Below are 25,502 nucleotides of genomic sequence, written 5' to 3' on the forward strand. Positions count from 1 at the left end.
CTGATTTAGGAACTTATCCTACAGAAAAATTAGCACCGTATGTATGCAAAGACATCCACTGAAGCATTACTTGCTTTAGCCAAAAAACTATGTAAATGTCCATAAAGAAGATGAGCTATGATAAATTATAATAAATCCACATGAGTGTGCAACCAACAAAAATAGCAAGATTGATCTATATGCATTGACATGAAAAGATGTCTGAATTGTACTGTCAGATTTAAGAAGCAAGCTGCAGAATGATATATACAGTTTTGGGATAAAAATATATGTATGTATATTCATTGAAGAAAAATTCTAAAAAGAATATACCAAAAACCATTAGTGGCTATTTTGAGAGTTATATATTATTTAAATTTCTTTTTACAGAGTGTCTGTTTTCCCTTGGGAAATCAAAAAAGATATATCATTTTGGGTTTGAAAAAAATTATTATTATTATTTTAGAATAGATAAGGCTGTGCATGTTTAGAGGCAGAAGCAGGATGTGAGTCCCATGTATGTAGGTGCACATGTGTGGATACACGTGTTGTTATTTTTGTTGTTCCTCCAAAGCACTTTGTAACCTCAGCAGTTTTCCTGTTTTAGACAAGAGAAAACAGAGCGTCAGAGAAGATAATGTTTTCTGAAGAAGACAACCATCTGAAGGATCTTTGCTTAGGCTTCACGGGAAAGATGGTGAAGCCCTTCTCTGCTGTGATTCCACTCCGCTACCCAGCACAGGACCCCAGCAGGCAGATGTGAGTGGGGGCTGAGCAGCCCACAGGGGTGGGCAGGGAGGGCAGAGAGAGAAAGGCAATGAGCAAAAGAAAGTGGGCTGTATCTTCTTTCCAAAGAACATGTGAAATGTCAACTAAAATAACCCCTTTATTTTTACTTTTTCCAATTCCTCTCATTTTCCTTCCTTTTTCTTCCTCCTCCTTTCCATTTTGATTGTCCACTTTTTTTTCTTCCTCTGCCTCCTAACAAAAGAATTAAGACTAGGAGACAGATGTGGAAGAGAGGAGATGTAAAATCAACAAACCTTTCCATTGTTTTCTGTGTTATGCAAACGTAGCCAAAGGATTTTTTGTTTGTTTGTCTTGCATACGTTTTTATTTTAGTTTCTAATCACAAGCCCGGAAGAGACAGAGGCAATGCAATGCAATTTGGAGTACTTGGTACTTTGCCTCCTGTAGGGAAGCAGTCATACCTGCAAAAGTCTATTTGTTTTGTTTTGTTTTTTGAAACAGAGTCTTGCTCTGTTGCCCAGGCTGCAGTGCAGTGCAGTGGCACGATCATGGCTCACTGTAACCTCAAATTCCTGGGCTCAAGCGATCCTCCTGCCTCAGCCTCTGGAGTAGCTGGAACTATAGGTGTGCACCACCACACCCAGCTAATTTTTAAAAATTTTATGTAGAGATGGGGTCTCACTGTGTTGCCCAGGCAGGTTTCAAACTCCTGGCCTCAAGCAATCCTTCCAGCTCAGGCCGCCCAAGGTGCTGGGATTACAGGTGTGAGCCGCCACACTCCACCTCAAAACTTTTATTACTGAACTCTTGATCCGGGGTACCATTTGAGAAATGAATGGCAATTGTTGATTTTTTTACATTATATATATGGATGCTAGGTTTTTCTATCCTTTCTCATCAGTCTAGTCATCTTTCTCAAGTGTGTTAAATGAAACAAATAATATGGGTATATGTTTGGTTTTAAATTTTTTTGTCTTGTTTTTGATGAATCATAAATTCATATTCAAGAATATAAAAGATATTTTATGCGTAAGGTAATTCAAAGTGAACTTAAAACATCACACACATTTGTATAAGCTCACAGAAGCTATTTCCATGTAATGAAACATTCCATAAGCTACACGTGAAATCTGATTTTTTAGCTTTTCCATCATTATGTACAGAGAGCGAGAAAGAGAAAAACATTTGGCTCAGCAAATATCCCTAATAACCAGTGTTGTTGCAACTTCATCCCTACAGTTTGTGAAAATAAATTTAAGTATATATTTAAGTAAAAGAGGATGTTTTTGCATTTAATGTAACAATGAGTTTGTTATAATCACTAGAATGCAGATGGTGCTACTTTGTTTCTAAGTAAAGTTAGCAATAATTGCTGAAAATAGGTTATTAGATTTTTTTAATAAATGAAAATAAGCTTCCTCATGTAGATTTAGTTTCAGTAAAGAAATGCAGACTGCTTCAAAGTTATTGCAGTGCATTCAGATGAAAAGAAAGGTACAATATTTTAATTTGTAATAAAAAATCTATGTAACATACTTTCAAAAATTATTATTGTGTGTGAATATCTTAAATGGCTATCATTCCTAGGAATCTTCTTCAGCTTTCTCTGCCCTTAAGAAAATCAAATAAATTAAACTAGACCAATCAGTAATTGGTTGCCAAGATTCATTTTTGTAAAAATCATTTTGGAGTTGTACATGTTCATAAAAAGACTAATTGCAAAGTGATTTAAATTATTATTATGATGATTTAATTGTTCAAAACAATTTTCCCTTAGGATTATTTTTTCCAAGTCATTTATTTCACTTTACCAAATGACCTTTTCAGAAGTTCTATAATCAGCATACGTTGTCAAGGCAAAATAGGGAATTATGCAGATATACAGGCACTGTGAGCTTTCTTTTTTCTTTTCTCCCTCTGCTTTTCTCTTGCTCTGTCTTTCTTTATAAAAGCCATGGTTTTTATTATTAAAACGATACAAACAAGAAAGACACATGTTAAGTCAAAAACAAATGTCCCATCTTAATTTCATCAGGGTAATTTAACTTTCTGTGAAAAACGAAAATATTTTAAAATAGTATATCCAGTATTTAATATCAAAAAGAATATGAAAGGGTTTAAACATATATTATATATAATACTAATATATAATCTAAAATATGATATATAATGCATAAATACATAGTATGAATATATATCTTATGTTACTTTTGCACAAATCTGAATTTCTGATTAAGTGTAGCATTTTGTATTTGAAGTCTTCCTTATTGGGACTCATCCAAACCCCTGAAAGTTGTTCCTTTCCATGGAGCACAATTTGGTAAACTTTCCTTTCTGTGCACTGGCTGGTACAGAAGTGCATCAATCATCAAAATAGATACAGAAAAACAAATACAATCTAGCATATTTGCATTTGCCTAATGTGAAAGTTATATTATTTGACCTCTGAGTCCCCAAAACAGAGATGAGGCCTGGAGACTGACAGTCTAGCTTGTTGCCCCCTTTCTGTCCCCACACTGAGCAAGGTTCCCCAGAGTGGGCATTGGGGATGTGGACCATCTGACCCTCCAATCTCACAAAGATCCTCTAAAAAGTAATAAAGGTGGAAAACAGAACAGGATTCACGTACAAATGGTCAGACTCAATATTCCTTAATGGCTAACAGCTGGGTGTATTTAAAATATAATTTGTTGTCAACCATAATGTGAGTTTCATCTATATAATATAAACCAAGAAGAGATTTATCAAGATTGTCTTTCAAGTCTCATCTTGCTGTCTGTCTTCACATGGTATAAGAAGAGTGTGGTGATCAATGTCACATGTGTACAAAAGGTAGACATGGACAATGTTACGTGTCTACCAAAGAAGTAGAAGACAAAGCATAGGCAGCTGGTGTGGTATGCTGCTATGGACGAAGTGTTTGTGTCCTCTCCAAAATTCCTATGTGGAGACCCAAATCCTCATTCTGATGGCATTTGGAGGTGGGGCCTTTGGGAGATAATTAGGTCATGAGGGTGGAGCCCTCATGATGGGGTGAGTGACCTTGTAGGAAGAGACAGGAGAGAGCTTGATGTCTCTCTCTCTGCCCTGTGCCAGGAAAGGATACAACGAGAAGATGGCAGGACTATAGGATTGAAGTCTTTGAGGAGGCTGGAGGAGGCAGCAGATGTGGGGGGGGGGGCGGATGGCTTTAGCTAGGAACACGGATAGTTCATCTATTAAAACAGGAGAGAAGGAATGCTATATGGATATAGATGCAGTTAGGTTAGTTGCTTTGGTAGAAGGAAGATGAATCATTCATTTTCTACTTGTATGTCAATATTTTCAATGAAGTACGAGTTGAAAAGCTAAGCAAGATGAGTAACTGAATATAGACATTTTGCAAGGCAGTAAGGATGTGTGGTGTGGGCACATCAGCGTGCAAACCCAGGCCAGTAAGCAGGGCTGCACAGCAGTGTCCAGTAGACATTGTGGTGATGGACTCAAGTGAGACCAGTCAGCACAATTATGTGATTCCCGCCACCAACAGTGTTCAGCTGCTTTGGCAAAAGCATAGAGTAGATAGATAGTTGGGCGTAACAGGGATGGAGATATACCAGGCAAGTGCAATGAAAGGGGACAAGAAAATGAAAGTGATTGTAGTTAGGAAGATGAGGAGGGGAGAAGGCGGATAGATGTATTTGAGATCTTGATAGCACTTAAGAATCACTGATGTGCGGTGCTAGAGTATGTGTGTGGGAGGGATAGGAGATGGTGTACAGAGAGAGGTTGTTTAAAATCAAGATCATTTCTCTTGCCTTCTAGGTCATAATCAGTTATTCCAAGACCCTTTGGCCAGATGTATTTGGCATTCAGAATTTTTTCAAATTTCACAAGAGACAGGATATGCATCCCCTGTATTACATAACACATTGGCACTCTCTAATCAAACACGTGACTATTTCTGCAACACCATGAATTTTCACACAAAGTGGGATAAATAAAGACTAATAATAGGCTTGCAACAAGTCAGGTCAAGCCATCTTGCCAAGGGAGTTCAGATCTGGTCAGGTTTGGCTTCCAATTGAGTGGGAAAGGAAGGGAAAGAAGGAAGGAAGGAAAGGAGGGAGGGAGGGAGGGAGGGAGGGAAGAAAGGAAAGGAAGGAAGAAAGATGTCAGAGATGTTTGAATTTGGGGGTTGCTGAGAAGACATTGTGCATTCAACAATCCTCTGTTTCTCTGAGTCATCTGATTTTTTAAAATTTTCTCTTCTTTTCTCTTTTTCTCCTAAGAGGTTTCACACATTCTCCAAGGAAGAGAGCTGTACTGCTCAAACAATGCACATGATTTTAATATGCTACTTCGCCGAAAGTCACACATGTTTACCATTGCTCATCCAGAGAGATGAAAGCTCGCTTCCAAGTTTTACACATGATCCATGAAAAAAAAGTAACTTTCTATAAAAATATATGAACAAAAGTAGACTCGCTTCTGTGGGGATGGGGAGGAATTGGGGTGGGAAATGATTGCGGAGAGTGCCGGCCCCGGAGTGGCTCTGAGGTCGGCCCCAATCCTTTGGTTTACATTTAGGGAGGATCCACCCAACAGCTGTGCTTCAATCATCTTTAGAGATGCTCTCTCCCACCCCCTACCCTAAGCAAGTGAATTGTAATCAAAAGACACAGAGTTGAATGTGCTGGAAAATATACATTATGCTCCATTGTGTAACTGTGTAATTACTGTACTATACATGCCGGACTCGGGATTGACTGAAAACTGGAGCATTAAACAAAGTTGTGGCTAATCTTGGGCCCAATCCAGCAGGCTGATACAATGGGACAATCCTGATATTTTGCCAAGGCCAACGCTATAGATGACGGAACTGAGCAAGAGGTAAGTGAGAGAATTAGTTGAGTGAAAGTTTAGATCGGGAGGTGGATGAGTTGGGCAAGTTTGTTCAGAATGATCTTTTAGAGTAGGTTGTTTTTGTTCTTTTTTTTTCAAAAAGCAACAACAACAAATTTTCTGTATCCTTAAGTTTTATAGCAAGGTTTCCAAGGAGTTGGTGAAAGTACCAGCCTTTAAAAAAACTTTTTAAAAAATTTACTGATGTGAATGTTTTCCTTTAAGAGACTTTTTCTAGCGCAAGATTTCTGAACCGCCAGAGCCCAGAGTTTGCAGTGGCGGTCCGTTAAGAATTTAATTTCTCTCAAAGCTTAAAAGAGTCATATACTTAATTATGATAAGGCTAAGTAAGATAATTAATGTTGCAAGTCTATTCCTGACAAAGTGCATTCCAGGTGAGAGAGAGTGAACCAAAGTGCAGAAGAAGAAAACCGCAAGTGTTCAGAGAGTTCAGTTCTGCCAGACAGAACACACAGGTATAGAACTGGGACTAGGTTCTTAGTCCCAGAAATAATGGGACTAAGAACAGAAATGAATATTGAGGCTCGTAAACACCAGGCTGAAGAATTAGAATTTAGTTAGTTTGCAAAAACAATGCTATTGAAGGATTTTTGAATAAGCAAATGGCATTATCATATTTATATAGCTCTTTCCAGAGAATTCGAACCACTTCAGGTTCTTCCAAGTCATTAAATATGTCTATGGCTTTAGGGTAACACAAAGTTAATTTGAGTCTTTGTCCTAGTTTTCATTGACTTCCAAGCCCTGGAATTTATAAATTAGCATCTGACAGTGGCTCAAATTCTTTGAACTTCATTTTACTCACATGTGAGTGGGCATAATAATACTAATCTTACGAGGCCCCCGCAAGGATCAAATGAGAGAATATATAAACCACATTGAGTAGGATATGGCACAAAGTAGGTGCTCATTATAAATCAGTTCTTCTCCCAGGCCTTCCGTGTCTTCTAATAATCAGGATGATAACATCAGGGAAAAAATATTCCCCATGTAAACTTTTTCATTATTTCTTTATTCATTGTAACAGACTTTTATATGGCAACTTGCTAGGCCCTGAGATACAGAGATGGCTACGATAAGGCCCCTCTTCTCAAGAATTCTTCAGCCCTATAAAGGAAGCAGAAACCACATGAGAAACACAAATACCAAGCAAGAAGGAAAATTAATAAGATAGAGGGAGCAGAAAGAGGGAAGGGGGCTCATCCTAGCCAGTGGGTTGGGGAAGACGTCACAGCTGATATTGTAGCTGGGCCCTGACAATTAAGGAGATTGGTGTGTGAGCAACTCACCGAGTCATAAATGTGGGAGTTCCTTAAGCAAAAGGGTGATTGGGGTGGGCTGGCACAATATGATTCCAGAAGAAACATGAGGCCAGGTTATTAAGGAATCTATTTATCCTACTATGACTGTGAATTTTATCCTATTCACAGGGAGGGAGAAACTAAAAAGGTTGCTCAAGTAGATCTGATATTTTAGACAGTGGTACACAGCGTGGGTGGGAGGTGGGGGGAGGACCCCAGAGCAGGGAAATCCACAGAGACCTCCAAGTTCCCAGCTTTGGTACAATTTTGATGGAAATTGGAACCAGGATGAGGAACCCAAGAAGAAAAGTTAGGGGAAGTGGGTTGAAGGGTGAGATGAGATGATTTGGGACCCCTTGGATTTGAATTCTCTGGGGTCCATCCAGATAGACACGTGGGTCTGAACCTCAGTGGAGCAACCCTGACTGCGTCAAGGAACCCTGGAGCCCTGGATGTGGCCAGGTTCAACCGGGGCAATGTGGAGTGTGAAAGAAAGAGGACCCACAGTGTGTAACACGGTATAAACAGAGAGGAAAGGGGTGGCACCAATAATACAGATAGAAAAAGAACAGGAAAAAGAGTGTCTGGGAAGTCCAACAGAGAAACCCAGAAAAGACCAGCTGTGCTTTAAGCAGAAAGAAGGTCAAAACATATTTAGGAATTAAAAAAAAATCCTTTTATAGACATTTAAAACACAAGGTGAGATTCTTTCCTGACTTTTTTTTTTATTCTCTATGTCTTATTATATAATGGCTCCAAATAGAAAAAAACATCCTGAAGAGAATATTAGTTTTTCTCATTCATAGATGATTTCAATGGCATCATTTTAGTCTTCCTGTGTCTAGTCTCTTTTATAACACAACCAATCTCATTTAATAACACAAGATATATTTTTCTGAAACTCTGCCAAACATGCTACTTTCCTACTCAAAGAACCCTGGCTTACTCCTCATCGCTTAAAGGGTAAAATTCCTTTTCTTTGGTATTAATGATCCTTCATATGCAAACTACAGTCTAATAGTCTGTTACTGTCTTATATGAATCTTCTTTCTCTCATCTGCTCACCATCATTAAATAAATCTTACACATTTGTACCTCTAATAGTTTGTTGATAATTGAGCTCTCTATCCTACAAATAGAAGCAAACAGAAACCCTTATATGTCATTTCTACACACCCTTGAAGGCTCAGCTCAAACCCCTTTTCTACTAAAATTCACTCTGCCTTCCTACACCTTCCATTGTTCTTATTTAGAATTTATCAAGCCAGAGTCCGGGAGACCTGAGATAGATTCCTACATGATTGTGCAAGCTTTGGAAACATCTCTGGGCCTCCATTTTCTCATCAGTAAGCTGAGATAACTTTTAAGCTTCTCAGATTCCAAAATTGCATGATCCTGTAGGCTGCAGTATGTGCACAGCTAAAGAGATAGGACTCTCTAAAACAGAACAAACCCATGATACTGAGTATACACATATACAATGAGCACACACACAATATTCCACCAATGAATTCCACTGGATACCTTCCAAAGAAACAAATATGAAATGCTAGGACTTCACCAATGACCATGGAATTTGGAGAGAACATAAGTAGGAGACAGAGTGATGGTTAACACAATCACAGGCCAATTCAAGCATTTCACAGAATTGGAAGCTAAAGTCCAGAACAAACTTAAGCTTTTGAAAAACACTATTAATAAAATGGTCTTAAGGCATCCATCCTCTGACTTGGGTGACCTCTTGAGACTAATCTCATGTCACTTTCTGTCCTGGCTTGTGTCACTTCACTGCCCCCGGACAAGGCACAATATCTTTTCAAGTCTCTCTGAGTATACTGGTCATAGTTTTGTTTTGTTTTTTTGAGACAGAGTCTCGCTCTGTTGCCCAGGCTAGAGTGAGTGCCGTGGCATCAGCCTAGCTCACAGCAATCTCAAACTCCTGGGCTTAAGTGATCCTACTGCCTCAGCCTCCCAAGTAGCTGGGACTACAGGCATGCGCCACCATGCCTGGCTAATTTTTTTTTATATATATTTTTTTAGTTGTCCAGATAATTTATTTCTATTTTTTTAGTAGAGACGGGGTCTTGCTCAGGCTGGTCTTGAACTCTTGACCTCAAGCGATCCACCCGCCTCGGCCTCCCAGAGGGCTAGGATTATAGGCGTGAGCCACCACGCCCGGCCTGGTCATAGTTTTTGAGTAAGTTCTTTTCTCCCCCGTAATTATCTCTCTTTCCTTGAGGGTCAGTTTTCCTTTCCGGTGTTTCTCTTTCATGCTCCAGGCTTTTCTCCGATGCCTGGTGATCCATGGTTGGTCCTTCGCACTCAATGAGGGAACAGGGAAGCTGTTTATGTATCAGCCTTTCCTACTGGGTGGTAAGATCTTGGAGGCAGAGGGCTGTGTTTCGTTCACATTTTTTGGTGAAACATCCTTGCAAACTTGGGATGCAGTATTAGAAGTAATAATTGACCTACTTTTTTCTATTCATACCATATTTGGAGTAAGGGTGGCATTAAAAACCAACAAGGAGAAGGACTAAGTCAGCTATGAAATCATACTGTGTGATCATAGTTGAAGAGTTATGTCGTGAGTCATGCACATGGAGAGGTTTTACCCGGAGAAAAGCAGGCAGGTGGAGGCAGAGAAATGGGACATTAGAGGCATATCTGAATGACTATTGTACAAATACCACTTAACATGATGGGCACTCGCCCTGTGTCAGGCACTACTCTGAAAATTCAACATGTAACTCTCCCAGCCCCATGAGGTAGATGCTCTTATTTTTCCCCATTTTACACATATGCAATTGAAAGGCGGAAACATTAAGTAACTTGCCTGAGGCCACATTATTAATAAATGGTAAAGTCAAAATTTGTATCCACGCTATTTCTAGAATAGTCATTTAACTTCTACAGACCTACCGATCATGCATGAAGGGCTTTAGAATTCAGAAGTAGTCCTCCAAGCATGCTTTGCCAAAAAAGAAAAAAAAAAGTAGAATTCAGAAGTGGGTGGAATTTATTAGCAATTAGAATTTCCCAGTGATGAACTGATAGCGCCAAATGACAGACGTCAAGGGTGCATGTTTACAATGGTCAGGAGGTTAGATCTTCAAGGTCTACTCCGAATTCAGGAGCTTTGATGGTGGTTTTGTGGACATATGCGTATCTATTCTCCCCAAATGAAATGTAAGATTCTTGGGGGTATGGATAATGTCTTACAGTTTTCTGTGTTCTTCTGCCATATTGTTCCACTTACATAGTAAGCACAAATACTTGTTGGTTGGTTTTGAAATACTTTCCGCTGGCTAGCCTTTTAGAACCGGGTTGATTATCTCTCCTCTGTGATATTGAGCTTAAGGCAACAGAACAGATTGATGACTTCTAAAGCTCCCTTCCAGGGCTATGATTTGGTAGGAGACAAAAATAGACAGGAAAAAGCACCAACATCCTTATGTCCTTCTGTGGCACAGTCGGAGAGTGCTATGCCAGAGTTTCTGATTTTAAAGGTTGTTTGAAAAAAAAAAAAAAAAGATAAAATGGAGTTCTGAGCAATTCTCAAAATCACTTATTGATCATGTCACCCAGGTCTCCTGAATTCTATCCTGGATACATAAGAAATATCAAATCGGTGCTGGGAAACAGAGCTCGCTCGTCTTTCTGATGGCCTCAAGGATATATCAGACATAGCAGCAAGCCGTCTAAATATTCCTGGACTACAACATTCAAAGGCAAGATAAGAGGTCCCATCATAAAGATTTTACAAAACAATTGTCAGCAATAGGAAGACATCTGAAAAAATTATAGCAGGATCCGGGCTAATATTTCTTAGATATTTCTCTAGGTTGTTAAAAACATTTTGAAATAATCGTTTTGCTTCCGGATGATGGCAATTTGATATTAAAAACACCCACAATGTAATCATTTTGAAGCGAAAACCGCAGGGGTCACATTGCAATGAGACTTTATACTTGGATGCATTCTTGTTCTATTTTTTAAGGCTAAATGAAAGTACAAAAAATATTGTGAGTCACGAATGAAAGAATATAGGATAATGATAATAATAACCCGACAAATCTACTCTTGACAATTTAAAAATTGTACATTACCATTTTTATCCAATAGCAACCATATAAAAACATGATTTCTGGCTCGGGCATAGTGAATCAAGCCTGTACTCCTAGCACTTTGGGAGGCTGAGGTGGGAGGATCGCTTGAGGTCAGGAATTCAAGATCAGCCTGAGCAATATAATGAGACCTCATCTCTACAAAAAATAGCAAAGTTATTCGGGCATGGTGGCATGCATCTGTAGTCCCAGCTACTCAGGAGGCTGAGGCAGGAGGATCGAGGATCTCTTGAAGTTGCAGTGAGTTATAATCACACCACTGCCCTCATGCCCAGGCAAGACCTTATCTCAAAAAAAAAAAAAAAAAAAAAAAAACCCAAACATGATTTCTAGAACAAGAAATACATACCCTTGTAGATGAGAATGCATCCAGACTTTGAAAGCATCAAATGATCTTATAATAGTAAAATATGGTTGATTTTAAAGTCATAATTATACCCTCGTTGAATAAAATGGACTCTAACTTCCAAATAAGCCATGTACAATAAGAAGCAATGGCTGCCTCCCTCTAGCTGCCAAGCCAATTCAGCCCCTGAAGACACTACTCCGTGTGATCCTCTCGTTCAAATCAATGTGTTCAGCTGTCAGGGCACCTCCTGCTGGGAGCTACGTGTACTGTTAGGACCCCAATCCAGCCACCACTTTGGAGTTCTACAATTTAGGATGCTGCCCCTTACTGTCCCATGAGGACAACCTGGTGGCCAAAACCTGGCTTTTTCCAGCTTACTTCCACCAGTGCCCTGTTGACTCACCTTCCTAGTCGCTCTTAAAAATAACCAGGGCCAGTGTCATAAGACACTTCACAGCTTGGAGCTGCCAATAGTGAAAGTTCAGCTATGTGTGAGTTTAAAATGTCTTGGTGGCCTGGCCTGTGGCCTATCCTTTATGACATTGTTCCTGCGGGGAACCATGCAGAATTCTAACCAACTAATTTTGAAACAGCTCTAGAGCAGAACCCATTCCTGGGCCAGGGACCACACATAATGATAACCACCCAAAATAAGCAGTAGGAGCTGAAATGACACAATTGAAAATATTCCACCAGGGAAAGAAGAGAAGCTCAAATATTGGGAATGGATATTTAATAGTTGTAGTTATACAAAGGGAAAGTCCACTGGCAAAAAAAAAAAAAAAAAAAGCAAATTAAGAAGGCTGTTAGATGAAACTACTAACTAATAATGCTGTCGTGGGAACCCCTATAAACTGCTTGCATTGCAGTCTAACGGATCCCACGATCCTCCAGTGGTTTAGGACATCAAGTTATTAAAAGCGTAATATCTTTTGTATTTAGAATTTCCCCTCTGCTTTAGGCTAAAAAGTGTGTCAATGCTACATGTTGACAATAACCAAAAAAGAAAAGAAAAACAAACAACAAAATCACTCTCTTTGTTCCTCTTTTAAAAGAACAACACTAAGAGAAAAAAAAAGAAAAGAAAAGAAAAAGAACAAGGCCAGGGCTCAGTGCTAATCTAGCTGGAACTGAAAGGGACACAGTAAGGGTCGCAATTGTGTAGAGCAGGTGAACTCAGCTCCAAGGGGATCTGGAAGCCATTCAGCTTTGACTGAACACTGTGAAAGTGTTTGTGCTTAATTACAAAACCCTTGGGGGCTCTTCCTTGTCCCCTTCAAATGTGGGGAGTCATCAGTGACGGAGATTACCTGGTCCTGAGATTAAGGGAAACAATGCTCTAACCGCCACCCAGAGACCAACACAAGTCCTGACAAATTGCAAGCGACCCTCTCTTTTAGGGTGGCAAGATATCCCTCTGGGGCATTTTTCCATCAGCCAAAGCACACCTACCTGGACCTTTGTAGACGTGACCTTCAATTAAGGCAACGATTTCCTCATTACCCGTTTTCCACAGGCTTATTTTACAGAGATACTCCCAGGGAGCATGAAATGGAAAAATGCAGAAGGAATAAGAAAAGGGATTTTAAAACCAGGCTAGTCATTATAGCCTCAGGGGGAAAGGCGGAATGTTTGGAAGCCTTTCTAAAACTTTATTTTATTTATACTGTTTTTCAAGTACATCTTTTACTGAGAGATGTGCTTGTCAAAAGCTGTAGCAAATACACACCTTGTTAGCTGGGTGAAGAAGTTCCTCTCCGACTCCCTCCCTCCTGCTTTGAACCAGCATGTAGCTCCGGAATATTTTTATGTTTGCAACAAAACCTACCTCCTGGACTTCATAATGTTGAGAATGTTTGCTGTAGCCACAGCTTAAGCAGTATGAATCCAGCCAGTATCTCTATGAAGAACCGAAAATTGCCCAGAAGCATTCTCGGTCAAAAGCATGGTACTCTGTAGGTAGAGCTTCCAATCTCATGAGCAAGTTGGCAATTAAGCTCAAAAATTGATCCGAAAAATACTCTGAAAAATAATATACCTGTGGTCCAGAAGCCAGAGATAACATAAAAAGAGATCCATGACCCAAATGTGGTATCATTTGTCTTCCTGCTCCTGCTTTTCTGGTTAGAGCTGGGAATGAAGGAAGAAGAACCCAGTCTGGGCAACTGGTTTCCATTGGCAAGGGCACCTAGTAGGCTGAAGGTTTCTAGAAGCACAATAGCACATGACCACAGAAACAGGGGAACAGCCACACTTTGACCTATATTTTCTCAATAAATCTTCTCCTTAAATTTTTAATTTAGTTAACTCCCAAAGACCCTTCATGAAATACTCTCGTTCTCAGCTGAATAGGAACACTGTCTTGCCTTATATTTAAGAGAAATTAGGTAAGGAAGAGTTTTGGCGAGGGGTATCTGTGCCTGTGTTTTGTGGTTGCTTTGTTTTGTTTTCTTCTGTGGTTTGGCCATCCCCTGCCACTCCTCTGACAGTACTTTATTGTATTAATATCATCATATTTCTTATTAGGAGCTGACAGCACGTACAAGTAGACACAGGACATGATATTCATGCCCCCTTCAGAGATCCACAGTCCGTGTTAGGAACACAATTCAGAAAGAAAATATACTGAGAAGGTTTCCAATATCAGATGAGCAAAGGAGTCAAAGTCAGAGTTAGTCGCCAGGTGTCCTGTCCTGGTAGAGCTCTCCACCCATGCGAGGGCTCCCGTCGGATCAGGTAATGACAAGCCCTCTCTAATGTTTTTTAAAAGCTGCATACAAAACAGTAGAATCATTCAGTTTTGAAATTGATGAGGTCCTGAAAGATCACTTAATTCAACACCTTTTACCGGTGAAATCACTGGAAGTTCAACAGCAGGAAGCACGTGGTGAATCCTACAGTTTGATGTTGCTTTGGCATCTACGCTGAATCTAGGTGTGACTCTCTCATTCCAGGAGCAGGGCTCAGTCAACCTGGAATCGGTTTCCAGCTCTCTGTCTCCTCCCAGTTCCTCATGGTGGTTGATTCAGGTATCTGCCTCCTACCACTGCCTGCTGGTGACCACCTCCCTATGGGACATGTAGATACAGCCTACATGACTCACCCCCAAACCTCACGTGGACCTCGTAGATATGCCACAGTGACCATCTATCAGTCACAGCAGGACTCCACGCAGCTGGTGCCTGCTGGCTCCAAGCCACCAACTAAAACTCCCCACAGGAAACCTGCCTGGGTAACGCCCTGGACCCCAGCGAAGGCTTTGGCTGCAGGTATCTCTTCTGTCTCTTGCTGCCCACTGGCTGGTTGGGTGTGTGTGTCCCAGACAGCTCGCCGCTCCCCGTTGGCCCTGCGGGGCATGCTGCCCTCCTCTGTCTGGGGTCTGTCCGTAATACACACAGGAATGAACTGGACACAGTTCAGACAAGAGCCAAAGGATGTCTGCCAGTATAAATGAGTTTTTGTGAAAGGGACACCTGGCCACAGGTGGATACTTAGGCTTCGGGCCTTCCACCAGGAAAAAGAAGTATCTCATGAAAGTCCCACTGTCAACAGTCAGGACCACCTCCCCTGGAGCCCCATCAGGGCAGCGATACTTTATGGCCACTCTCCAGAGAGAGAGACCTCAAGATTAAGTTAGATGAAAATACGTTGAAGCAACATGTTCAGAATTGCTCTGAGAGCAGAGGTATCGCTGAGACTGGATTCCGAGTATAGTGCTCTGCATTGAAGCTGTACTTTCTGCTATATAGTTTCATAGGTGAGATTCTCCTTGACATTGTTTCCATCCCCATTTAAGTGTGTATTTTAAAATTTTTTAAAAAGGTAACATTTTGTAAAAGAATAAACTGGTACCACAGACGTGTGTGGGCCTGTTTCAACTATATCTCAATATAGTTAAGTAATTCTTTTGTTCCAAGAGTCTTAACATACTTCCTTAAAAAAAAAAAATGCACAAGATTTGCAGAAGGCTGTTCCAAGCCTTTCCTTTTATGATGCTATTGTAGTTCTATTGCAAACTTCACACCTGGGATACACCAATCAAGATCCCTTAACATTTTTTTCATTTGTGGAAGAAAAGTTACTATTTTACAAGAGATTCTTAGGCCCTGTCTTCAGGGCCATCTCCCCAGAGTAAATATATTCTCATTTCCTTCTCAAAGGCAGCTTAAAATGTTTGAACCCAGTGGCACAGTCTGATACCAGCATGTATAGGTTTCCTATTTGGTATCCTTATGAGAAGGCTATTTTGGAAGGTTCCTTGCCTCTGAAAACCTTCCCCGCTTGACTAACACTGGTGTCTGAAATCTCACCATTCTATGAGTTATGTACTGTGCTCCTCCACTGACATATTTGTTTAAAGCCTCTTGTAAGGGGTCAAGGAGGAGAAAATAAAAATCAGGGACGTACACCCAAAGGAAATGGAGTTAAAAACATGAACTCCACCTGCTTTAGAGTTTTACAGACGCCTGACCCTGAATGAAGTATCAATACCAGCCTCAAATTTTCATGTGAAAACTACAGATTCACGCTACCTGCCACAGTTGGATATTCAGATAAAAGGCCAAAACCAAAGCAAAATGAAACAAATACAACACACTCACACCAACTATGATAAAAGCTAAGAACTAAAAGTTTCATGCACGGTTGGCCCTTGAAGAACATGGTTTTGAACCAATACATGGATTTTTTTCTGTCTCAGCCACCCCTGAGACGGCAAGACCAACTCTCCTCTTCCTCAGCCAACTCAACGTGAAGACGACGAGGATGAAGACCTTTACGATGATCCACTTCCATGTGATGAATAATCAATATATATTTTCTTCCTTACGATTTTCTTAATAACATTTTGTTTTCTCTGGCTTACATTATTGCAAGGACACAGTATATATGATACATATAACATACAAAATATGTGTTCATAGACTGTTTATGTTATTGGCAAGGCTTCTGGTCAACAGTAGGCTATTCGTGGTTAAGTTTTGGGGAGTCAAAAATTATACGTGGGTTTTTGATTATGGTGAGAGTCAGTGTCCCTAATCCCTGTGCTGTTCAAAGGTCAACTGTACTGTCACTGGAAAACAAATGACAATAACAAAGACAGTGGCTGCCGAGCAGCGGACACCTGTGCCCACTGGCAGCCTGGCATCCCTTGCCCTTGATTCTGGTCACAGAATCCAGAGACTCTCTTGTCTTCTTGGAGATCGCCTCTCTGCATTCTGTCGACCATGTGTGCTCACGCCCAGAGCCGGGGTGGGCTGATAAGAGGAACCCATCTCCCTTGACAACGGACTGGAATGGGCACATACTCCAACTGGAGCGAGTCAGAATTTTATTAATAATAATTACATACTCTGTGGGAGAAAGCACCCTGCTCCCGAATCTTTCCTCTGTGATCATGACCTTGGAGGACCACTTAAGCCTGAAGCTGTCATTACCACCTGTGACACTGCCTGGAGAGTGGTTGCTTGAGAATGAAGCCAGCTCAGATGCAAAACAGAAGCCATCCCGTTAATTGGCATCAACAAAACCTTTAGCTCCAGCTATACCCGGAGCCGGGTCTGCTCTCAGCTTTCCCAGTTCTGGCCACTAAATCATTTTTTTGTTTAAACTAATCCAGGTTGTGTTTCTTGATATGCAACTGAAAAACCCTGATTACCACTCACTCCTGTATGCTGGTATGTATAAGATGTTTCCTCTTACATAGGACAAGAAAGTTGCTGTCTTGTACATAATAAAAGATATGCACTTTACAGGATCAGTGTTAATATCAAATACATAGATATCAGAGTGGATCTACCTAAGATGGATAACTGTTTTGAAACCCAAAGCACAGATTCTCAAACCAAGATCCAAAGAATTTTAAAAATCAGTGAGACCGGAGTTTGCTTTGGCAGACAACATCAAATCTGAGTATGTTTGAGTAAATCTGAGCATGAGTTAAAATTGAGTACATTTGACTCCATCCTGTCTGTGTTCCAGCATAATTACTAAATCTATGAAATCAAAAGGTGCTTAAAAATTCAGAAAAAGAACTACAGTGGAGAAAGCTGCCTTTGCACACTGGGCTAGACACATGCCACAGTACGAATTCAACAAAGAAGCCACTTGACCTCATAAAATACAATCAAATGGAAATCCCTGTGAATTTCCAAAAGGATACGCCAATTGTGCTATTTAGCCTTATTTTATTATAAAGTCTACTTTCACCTTCTTTAAGATACTCACCCAAACACAAAACATCCATCCCCATATTATATTCCATCACAGAATTGCTGTGTAACTTTGCCAAATTTGAGCTCTCCCTGTACCTCAGTTCATCCACCTGTGGAGCAGGGAGAAGCAGCAATGATTGAGAGGAAAGTAATGCCCAGGTCTCTTTGAACTCTGTGAATGTGAATTATACTAAGCAGAGAGTTCCAGTGTGTGTTTGCTTTTTCACCTTACATTTTAAAATGCAAACTGATATATTTTGTTTCATCACCCATCACTTTACAATTTTGCTGTCTCGCCCTCTACCTTTCTACTATTTCCAGTTTCTATAACTAAAACTTATAGTGGAAAAAATCAAGAAGAGAAAGTGCAGGAGTATCTCTTAGCAAATATTTTTCTTTGCTGTCTACATTGCTATATATCATCCCTGCTGGGGTGTTTATAGCATTTGAGCAGGAGGAAGATGCATCTGCCAAAAGGTAACCTGTTGTACTAGTAAACTGAAAACTTCTTAAAACATAAAAGTTCCAAAAAGGCCTGCTCTGTTCTGCATAACGTCCTCATGTCATACAAGTTTTGGGGTAACATTAGAGCAAGTCCATTGAGGCAGTGCATTTTGTAGCTGAAAATCAACCAAACAAGTATTAATTTATCACCTCTTGCTTTGGCAATCTGATGGTTTAACATAATCAATTGAAGGAATAAGTCTTTGTTGAAAACAATGCCCACTGATAATCTAACACAATTTGACTGAACTATTGAGGCAGGATAAACTATTAAAATTATATAACAATTTCTTTAAAAATCACATCTATATCTGAAAAATGTGTGCAATATTGATGTTGAGCCTGGTCTTTACGAAACTGAAGAAACATTTTGGGTGCATTCCACATGAATTAACCAAATAAGCCAATCTGTGAATGGCTGACATAGGCTATAAATGAAAATTTTAAATTCTTTTTTGATCATCTTTAGTAGCATAAAGGACAAAGAAGAGAATGGGGTAGGGGGAAGTGAAGACATTATTTATTGCAAAGAGTTATTTGGGGGAATACTTTTCCTGCACATGGAAAGATACATTCATTAATTTGTTGTAAGCCATGGTTAGAAAAACTCCTTTATTAAAAAAAATATATATTGAACACCTACTTTGAGTCACTAAAGCTGAAATAATATCATTAATATTATATTACTACTTCATTATGAGTTAAGTGGATTTTTGTGAGTTTCATGAAAAACTAGCCAATTTTCCTAGGAGAATGTGTTCTACAGAAAATGTGCTCCTAGGTCAAATTTGCAACTTGCAAAATTATCAAAACAACCGCAATGACAACAGCAGCTTCTCTGGTCAGCTTGGTCATCCACTTAGATTTTCTCTATTCTCTGGCGGTTTTCGGCACCTTTCCTGCACCGTTATTTTTACCAAAAGGTAAAACTTCACAGAGAAAATGGAAGAGGGTAGAGATAAACTGTCCCCCACTGGAACGACAAACCTACCTGCCGTCACACTCATCAGCTCCTCTGTCCTCACTGCTGTCACAGAGGAGCTACCCCTCTTCCAACCTGGCGTGTATCCGTCCATCTGCACTTTGGTTCTAGACTGTATCCCCTCCTGCCTCTCAGGCAATTTGCACCGATTATCTTTTCTGTGCTTTAATCTCAACATAGCCCCCAATACCAGATTCTACCCATCAGGCCTTTAAGAATATTCATGAGTACTTGATCTTAAAAGCTAGCAAGAAAGAAAATAAAAACAATCAACCTCCCTCCACACCTCTTCCTCCCAGAGCTATTGTCTGTCTGTCTCCTCCCCTTCAGTAGAAACTTTCCGAGAGAATTATCTTTACTCCTGTCTCTATTGTCACATTGACTCCTCTGTGCATTGCAATATAGTCTCTAATCCTGTTCCTCCCTCACTCCACTGAATGACTCTTGGTAAACTCAACTCTCAGGAACCATCAACCAGCTAAGTCCACCTGCATTCCAATCCTCAACCAACGTGAACCCTCAACAATGTTCAACTCTTGTCCAGCACTTCCTTTTACAAATCCCTCTTCTTCTTGGCCTTGAGGACGATCTGCTTCCCTAGTTTTTCCACCTACCTCTCCAGTTGCTCATTCTCAAGGTCTTTTGTTGGCTCATCCTGACGATCAAGGCTTTAAAGGTCCCTCAACATTCTGTCCTTAGCCTCCTTTTCCAATGTCCTCAGCAATTTCATCCATTCCTTCCACTTTGATCATAACTGTTCTCTTCATTGCCTCCCTTGCTCCACTTAGAACCCAGTCTACAGGCAACAGCCAGAGTCACCTAATAAAAATATGAAATAAAATTAAATTCTTTTAGGATAAATTCAACAATTCTTAAGTGTTTTGTGGTCTTCATTTGATATTTTAAAAATCGTTTCTTATTGATTTCTTTCAAAACCCCTTACAATTTTCGTTCTCTAGTTACATAAAACTATGATTAACTTTTAAGAGGCAGCCACTTCCCTACTTTGATCCCTCAAACTATGTTTTAAAGAATGCCCTATTTAAAATAGTCCTTTAAAAACTTTGAATATGTTCCCTCTAATGATGTTTTTATTGGTTTTGTGAGGGTTGATGCTGATTATTAATTTTTCTAATTTAAAAGTAATCCAATGAAGGCAGAATAATTTAGGATTATTCTTTCAGACAAATAACATAGTTTCCAAATTCTAGCCCTCTCCTCTACCACCAAGAAACGCTTTGAATCCACCAATGTGATTCAAAATTTAGCACTTTCTTCATCTTTTTTATTGAATGTACTGTTTTACAAAAACTTTACATTGTAACTTTGTTTTAAAATTTTGGATGGTACTGTCTTTTCTCCAATACTTGAAGAATTTTCAAGGTAACTTTTAAAAGGCTGAAAATGAAGGATCAGAAAGTAAAGATTCCTTTGTCTATTTTCCTCCTTCTTCAACAGTACAAATTAAGGAGATAGCCATACATGAGGTCCCAAAGACATCTCTTGCATGACAGAGTCCTTTGATGGAAGCGCCATTTTTAATAGCATTATTTTAAATACTAGTTAATTTAAATTCCAACTTTTAATCTTTTTCCAAGTTTCACTTCATCTATTCTTACATTTCAAATGTAGGTTAGCTCCTACTAAAAATAAGGTGTTTTATTGCTTTTCTGAAATATATGGGTTTGATGTGGTTAAAAAAACTTGACTAGATACAGTTTTGAACTACCAACCTGAATCTCCATATATTGCATCAGTCTGAAGTACTTTGAGGAAGTTAGTGGCTCAAATGGCCTTCTGGGAGCAATCGATTTCATCTTATTTCTGACAAATTGATGACAGCTTGATGAAAGGAACCAGCATTTGCCATCCAGTCTATTCTTAACAACGGGCCATGGTTTCAGCCAGGCTCCGGGAGTCCAAGCTGAGTGCAGGAGCCCTGGTGGGAGGGCAAGAGGCAGGGTATTGCCCACGGACGGCCCCTGCCGGGCATTCTAGAGGCATCTTCCCTTCCGGGGAACTGGGTCCTGTCCATTCTGGGGATTTGTGACATCAGGAAGAGAGATGTTCGTGAGACCAAAATAAAATGGACCCAGGAACACTGCTGAGTTCTCCCTCGGCCCATCACTTACTCTCACAGAAAGTCTGTCTGTCTGCCTTGGTGGGGAACTGCAGAAACCTAAAACTGGCCCTTTTCACCACTTAGTGGAATCCAACAGCAAAGGAAAGAGGTTGTTAGCAAGGACAATTTGCTCTGCACCAACCCGCTAGCCGGCAATTATCCCTCAGTACGGTAGGGCTCCCTCGCCCAGTACTGTGCGTGCAAATGAGGACCCCGAGAAGCCTCAGATCAGCTAAGACCCGGGAAACCAGAGGCAGAACTTAACTATGACATTTCCCTCTGAGTACCTAGCGCATGGCTTATTAGTTGGTCGGAGAAAGCTGGCAGAAGTGCTCAGCTGACGAGCAGGAAAGCAGCCCTGCGTTTTCCGAGGCTTGAGCCGCCGGAGGAGCCCTTCCCGGAGGAGAGGCAGGAGGGAGCCAGGGGAGGGGACGGGGTCGGGCTGGGGGCGGTCCCTCGCTGACTGCCTGATCCGGTGGCTTTATTTGTTGGCCTGGCGGGTCTAGGCTGGGAAATGCACACTCAGCAGGGAAAGGGGAAGAGAGATTGGCTGCAGTTTTCTAAAAACAACACAGCTAGAGTCTCCCGCGTGTGCCCCCTCGCTCACCCCGCCAAGGCTCAGCCGGGTCAAAGCGGGCTCCCCGGAGCGAGCGCGGCGGCCGCTTCCCACGAGGAGGCAGGCGGGAATGTGCCACTGCGGCCGCCGCGCTCGCTCGGTCCCCTCCGCTGTCAACCTGCCAGGGCCGGAGAGGCGCCTCTCCCTCCGCGCCTTGGACTGAGGTCGCTCGGGGTCACCCTAAATCTGACAATGCCGCTTGCCCCGCGCAGCTGGGGGCTGGGACTGGCGGGGCTGTGCCCGGGGAAGGGACGAAGGCGGGGAGGCGACGCGCCGGTCGTAGCCAGGCGCCCGGGCTCTCCTCCGCCGCGCGCGCTCCCCCGGGTCTGCGCTGGGCGCGGCCGGAGCCCCCGCCTCGCCGCCCGCCCGCCCGGCTGCCCCCCGGCCCGGGGCCTGGAGCTGCCCACGGCCGCGCCACCGCCCCTTCCGCTCTACCCAGGCATCGGACTCCCGGCCTTTCAGTGTCCCCTTCCCACCCCGCGCCTCCCGGGGGTCCGAGAGCCGAGGAGAGGGAGGCGCTCGGGGGCAGGGCAGCTCGCGATGCCCAGGGGGCCGGCTCTCCAGCTCGCCGGCTGGGGGCCCAGGGGTGCGGCAGGAGAAGGCAGGCTTGGCTGCAGCGACAGAGTGGCCAGTGCAGGCGCCGCGGGTGCACCTGGGCACGGCCGGGCCCGCCCGCCCCCCGAGGGGCGCGCGTCACCGCGCCCAGCCCGACCCGGGCGCGCAGAGCCTCGCCTGGGGCCCGCGCGTCTCGGGCTGCCTTTCTCCCCGCCCGCCCTTAGTTCCTCCGCCAAAACCTTTGACCAGAGTCTCCTTGCCAACATTCCTAACTCTCCTCTGCCAGCTCTGCGCGCCAGGTAGGAGTCAGGCTGCGCTTCAGCGCTGTGTGTATAAACGCCAACTCCCAGGAGCTGTGTGACCTTTTCACCTTCCCCCCGAACTCCTTGGGAGGTGGCCCCTGGGCATTTGGACCTGGAACCTGATCGGTGGCCGCAACCTGTTTTGTTCCCTGAAAGGTCCTTGCTCTTCGTATCCGCACACGCCTCCCGCGGCAGGTCTCTGAAAAGCCCTCAGGGCCGGCCCCGGGGGCGAGGACGCGCCGCCCGGGGCGGTGGGGGTGGCGCGCGCGACGCCCGCGGTCGGGAGCCGGTACCGGGAGGGCTCCGCAAAGAGCAGCCCCTCCCCCACCATTCTTCTCCCTCCCTCGGGATGCGCAGAAACAGGGGCCACCTGACCCCTAATTTCCAACCCCTCCGCAGCACCTGGGCCCCGAGGCAGGGCTGGGCGGGGTCGGGCGGCGGCTGCCCCCTACTTCAGGAGGCGCAGCACCGCCCACCCTGCGGTTTCCCCGTGCCCCCGGGGAGAGGGCACCGAACCTCAGGACACAATGGCGCCCACGGCGCGCGGAGGGCATCCGGGGGCGACTGGCACCCAGCCACGCGTCCTGGCGCGGGGCAGGGAGGCCGTGTGGGGCTGCAGCCCAGCCTCGCCCGCCCGGGAGGTCTGACTTTGCCTTACGCGGCAGCCACGCTGCCGCCCCTCGCCCGGCTCTGCCGTACGTCTCCCCAACTCCAGCCCGGCTTTCTCCTCCTGGCCCCCCAGCCCCTGCCCGGGGCGTCTTGGGGCGCCCGGCTGCTCCCGGCCTCCGGTCTCGGGCTGGCACGGTGGGGAGTGGCAGAGGGTGACCCCGTGCTCCTCGCCGCCGCGGGCGCCCGTCCGCCCGCCCCGGGATTTGGAGTGGCGAGAAGCAGCCGCCACCTCCCGGGCGCTCCGCACTCCGCAGCGGTGGGATTCTCGCCTCGGGGGGCTGCCCAGCTGTCCCCCCGGGGGTCCAGAGCCAGCACGTGAGCTAGGCTAGCCGGACCCCGCGGCTGGCACCGACCCCAACGCCCTGTCTTCCAACACGCACACCCACGCGCCCTGGGCGCAGACCCCAGCGCCTTTGCTCCCGCGGAGATCCCCGCAGGGCCTCCGAGAGAGACAGACGGACGGACGGGGAAAGCACTGCGAGGGAAACTTGTTCCTCCCAGTCGCCTGTCAGGCAATTACGGGCGAGCCTGTGCGCTGAGAGGGGAGGGAGGAAGCGAGGGAAGGCTCCGGAGGGTGGGGGAGGCCGGAGGAGGTGGGGAGGCGGGGGTGCAGTTGGTGAAACTCCTCTGTCTCCCGCTCATCTTTTCATTGCTTGCTCCACTCCTTCCCGCAGACACCCGGACCTCCCCTGGGCGCCAGCTCCTCGGCTCCAACGCGTCCAGAAAAAAAGCCGGATTTTTTTTTTTTCTTCTTCCTGGAAATTGGCTTTGGTGCGCGTTGCCCTACCTCCCTCCGCCCCCTCCCTCCCCCCCTTTTTTTTGAGACTTGGCCGGGGCAGTGGCTCCTGGAAGAGGAACAAGTGTGGGAAAAGGGAGAGGAAACCGGAGCTAAATGACAGGATGCAGGCGACTTGAGACACAAAAAGAGAAGCGTTTCTCGCGGATCAAGGCATTGCTTCGCTGCTTTCCTTTCTCCAAGACGGGCTGAGGATTTCACGGCTCCAGGCGGAGTTGCAGCGCTTCGGGATCGTGTCGCTTGCCCTCTTGCCTCGCTGCGTTTCCCCTCCGCACGGTCTCGTTCTCCCGCGTCCGCCTGGGGACCCGGCGAAGGGAGAATGGAGAGCGGGCTACCGCTGCTCTGCGCCGCGCTCGCCCTCGCCCTGGCCGGCGCCTTCCGCAACGGTAAGTGACAGGCGGCGGCGCGGGTGACAGCGCGGCGCCCGGGGCTCCCGGCTGCCGGCGTCCAGGCTTCCCACCCCGGCCACGGGACTCGCGCAAAGCCGCCGGGCGAGCCGGGAAGAACCACCTCCCGGGCGAGGAAACTTTTCTCTGGGAGAAGGGATAATACGGAAATAGGATCGTGTTGGTTTAGGGCAGGAGGATTTTAGATCTCGGGGCTCCCTCCTGAAGTTGGTTGGCTTGCGGGGGTTTTCCTACCTCGGCCACAAGGCGCAGCCGCCTACCTTCCCAGCTCAGCGCACCAATTATCTTAATAATGTTTCCTCCCAAAGGCAATTAGATGAGACTCCCTTTCAAAAAATCTGATGGCTGTTGAAAGTTAATGAACACTTTACTGGGAGAACTTACTTCCTGGTTTCTCCCTGCAGCTCCCCTAGACTGTTTTTCCTCTGGTGGGTGACTGCAAGAGAGCGAGCGGTTTGTGGGCTGATGGGACTCCCTCCCCCGCCTTCGTAAATCGTCCCTAATCCATCTGGAGTATGAATGAAAGTTGCATAGTGTCAATACAGGAAACTGATATATACAGTGCAAGGCACCAGGATATCTGAAAATCCCTAACCTAGTTGCAGCTTCCACTTAGCTTTTAAAACCACTCACTGTTAAGTAAATGAAAAAACCGTACTGGGACATAAACAGTACCATGTAACCTAAATAATGTGTTTTAAAACGTGATCTGGTGGTAGGCATGTTTGACTTAACACTGTAAAGTAGATGAGGGCAAGGATATGCAATTATCTTTACAGTAAGTCATCATCAATTGTTATTAACTAATGATCAAATATTTACTTTCGTCTGGCTTAGATCTCAATCAAAGTAATTAGAAGAAAAGAACATCCACTACTTACTGTGGTATATTGTTTTAATAAGAAACCACAAGTGCAGGGGTTCATACC

The 25,502-nt window shown here is 43.9% G+C and overlaps 1 protein-coding gene and 1 long non-coding RNA gene across 9 annotated transcripts in view; one reads left to right on the plus strand and one right to left on the minus strand.

The window, feature by feature from the left end:
• Positions 1–547: 547 nt before the first annotated feature.
• On the minus strand, positions 548–22,130 carry LOC123626656. Of its 3 annotated transcripts, none has more exons than XR_006730961.1 (4): positions 20,840–22,130; positions 19,721–19,925; positions 17,634–17,730; positions 548–577 (listed from the first exon to the last, which is right to left on the minus strand). It is a non-coding gene; the product is annotated as an uncharacterized LOC123626656 (long non-coding RNA). The 3 variants fall into 3 exon arrangements; XR_006730962.1 differs by lacking the exon at positions 548–577 and adding an exon at positions 13,511–13,538; XR_006730960.1 differs by lacking the exon at positions 548–577 and having other exon boundaries at positions 16,691–17,730.
• A 1,849-nt stretch (positions 22,131–23,979) lies between these two features.
• NRP1 (neuropilin 1) overlaps positions 23,980–25,502 on the plus strand; it is a 133,014-nt gene continuing 131,491 nt past the window's right edge. For 4 of the 6 annotated variants that reach the window (XM_045535850.1, XM_045535891.1, XM_045535901.1 and 1 more), the window contains exon 1: positions 24,043–24,552. In XM_045535850.1, coding sequence (XP_045391806.1) covers positions 24,486–24,552 — 67 coding nt within the window. In that variant the 5' untranslated portion in view covers positions 24,043–24,485. Of the gene's footprint in view, positions 24,553–25,502 lie in introns of all 6 variants that reach the window. The other 2 variants (XM_045535860.1, XM_045535881.1) reach the window with 2 other exon arrangements.

The sequence above is a fragment of the Lemur catta genome, chromosome 1 (genome assembly GCF_020740605.2).
Source record: "Lemur catta isolate mLemCat1 chromosome 1, mLemCat1.pri, whole genome shotgun sequence".
NCBI lineage: Eukaryota > Metazoa > Chordata > Mammalia > Primates > Lemuridae > Lemur > Lemur catta.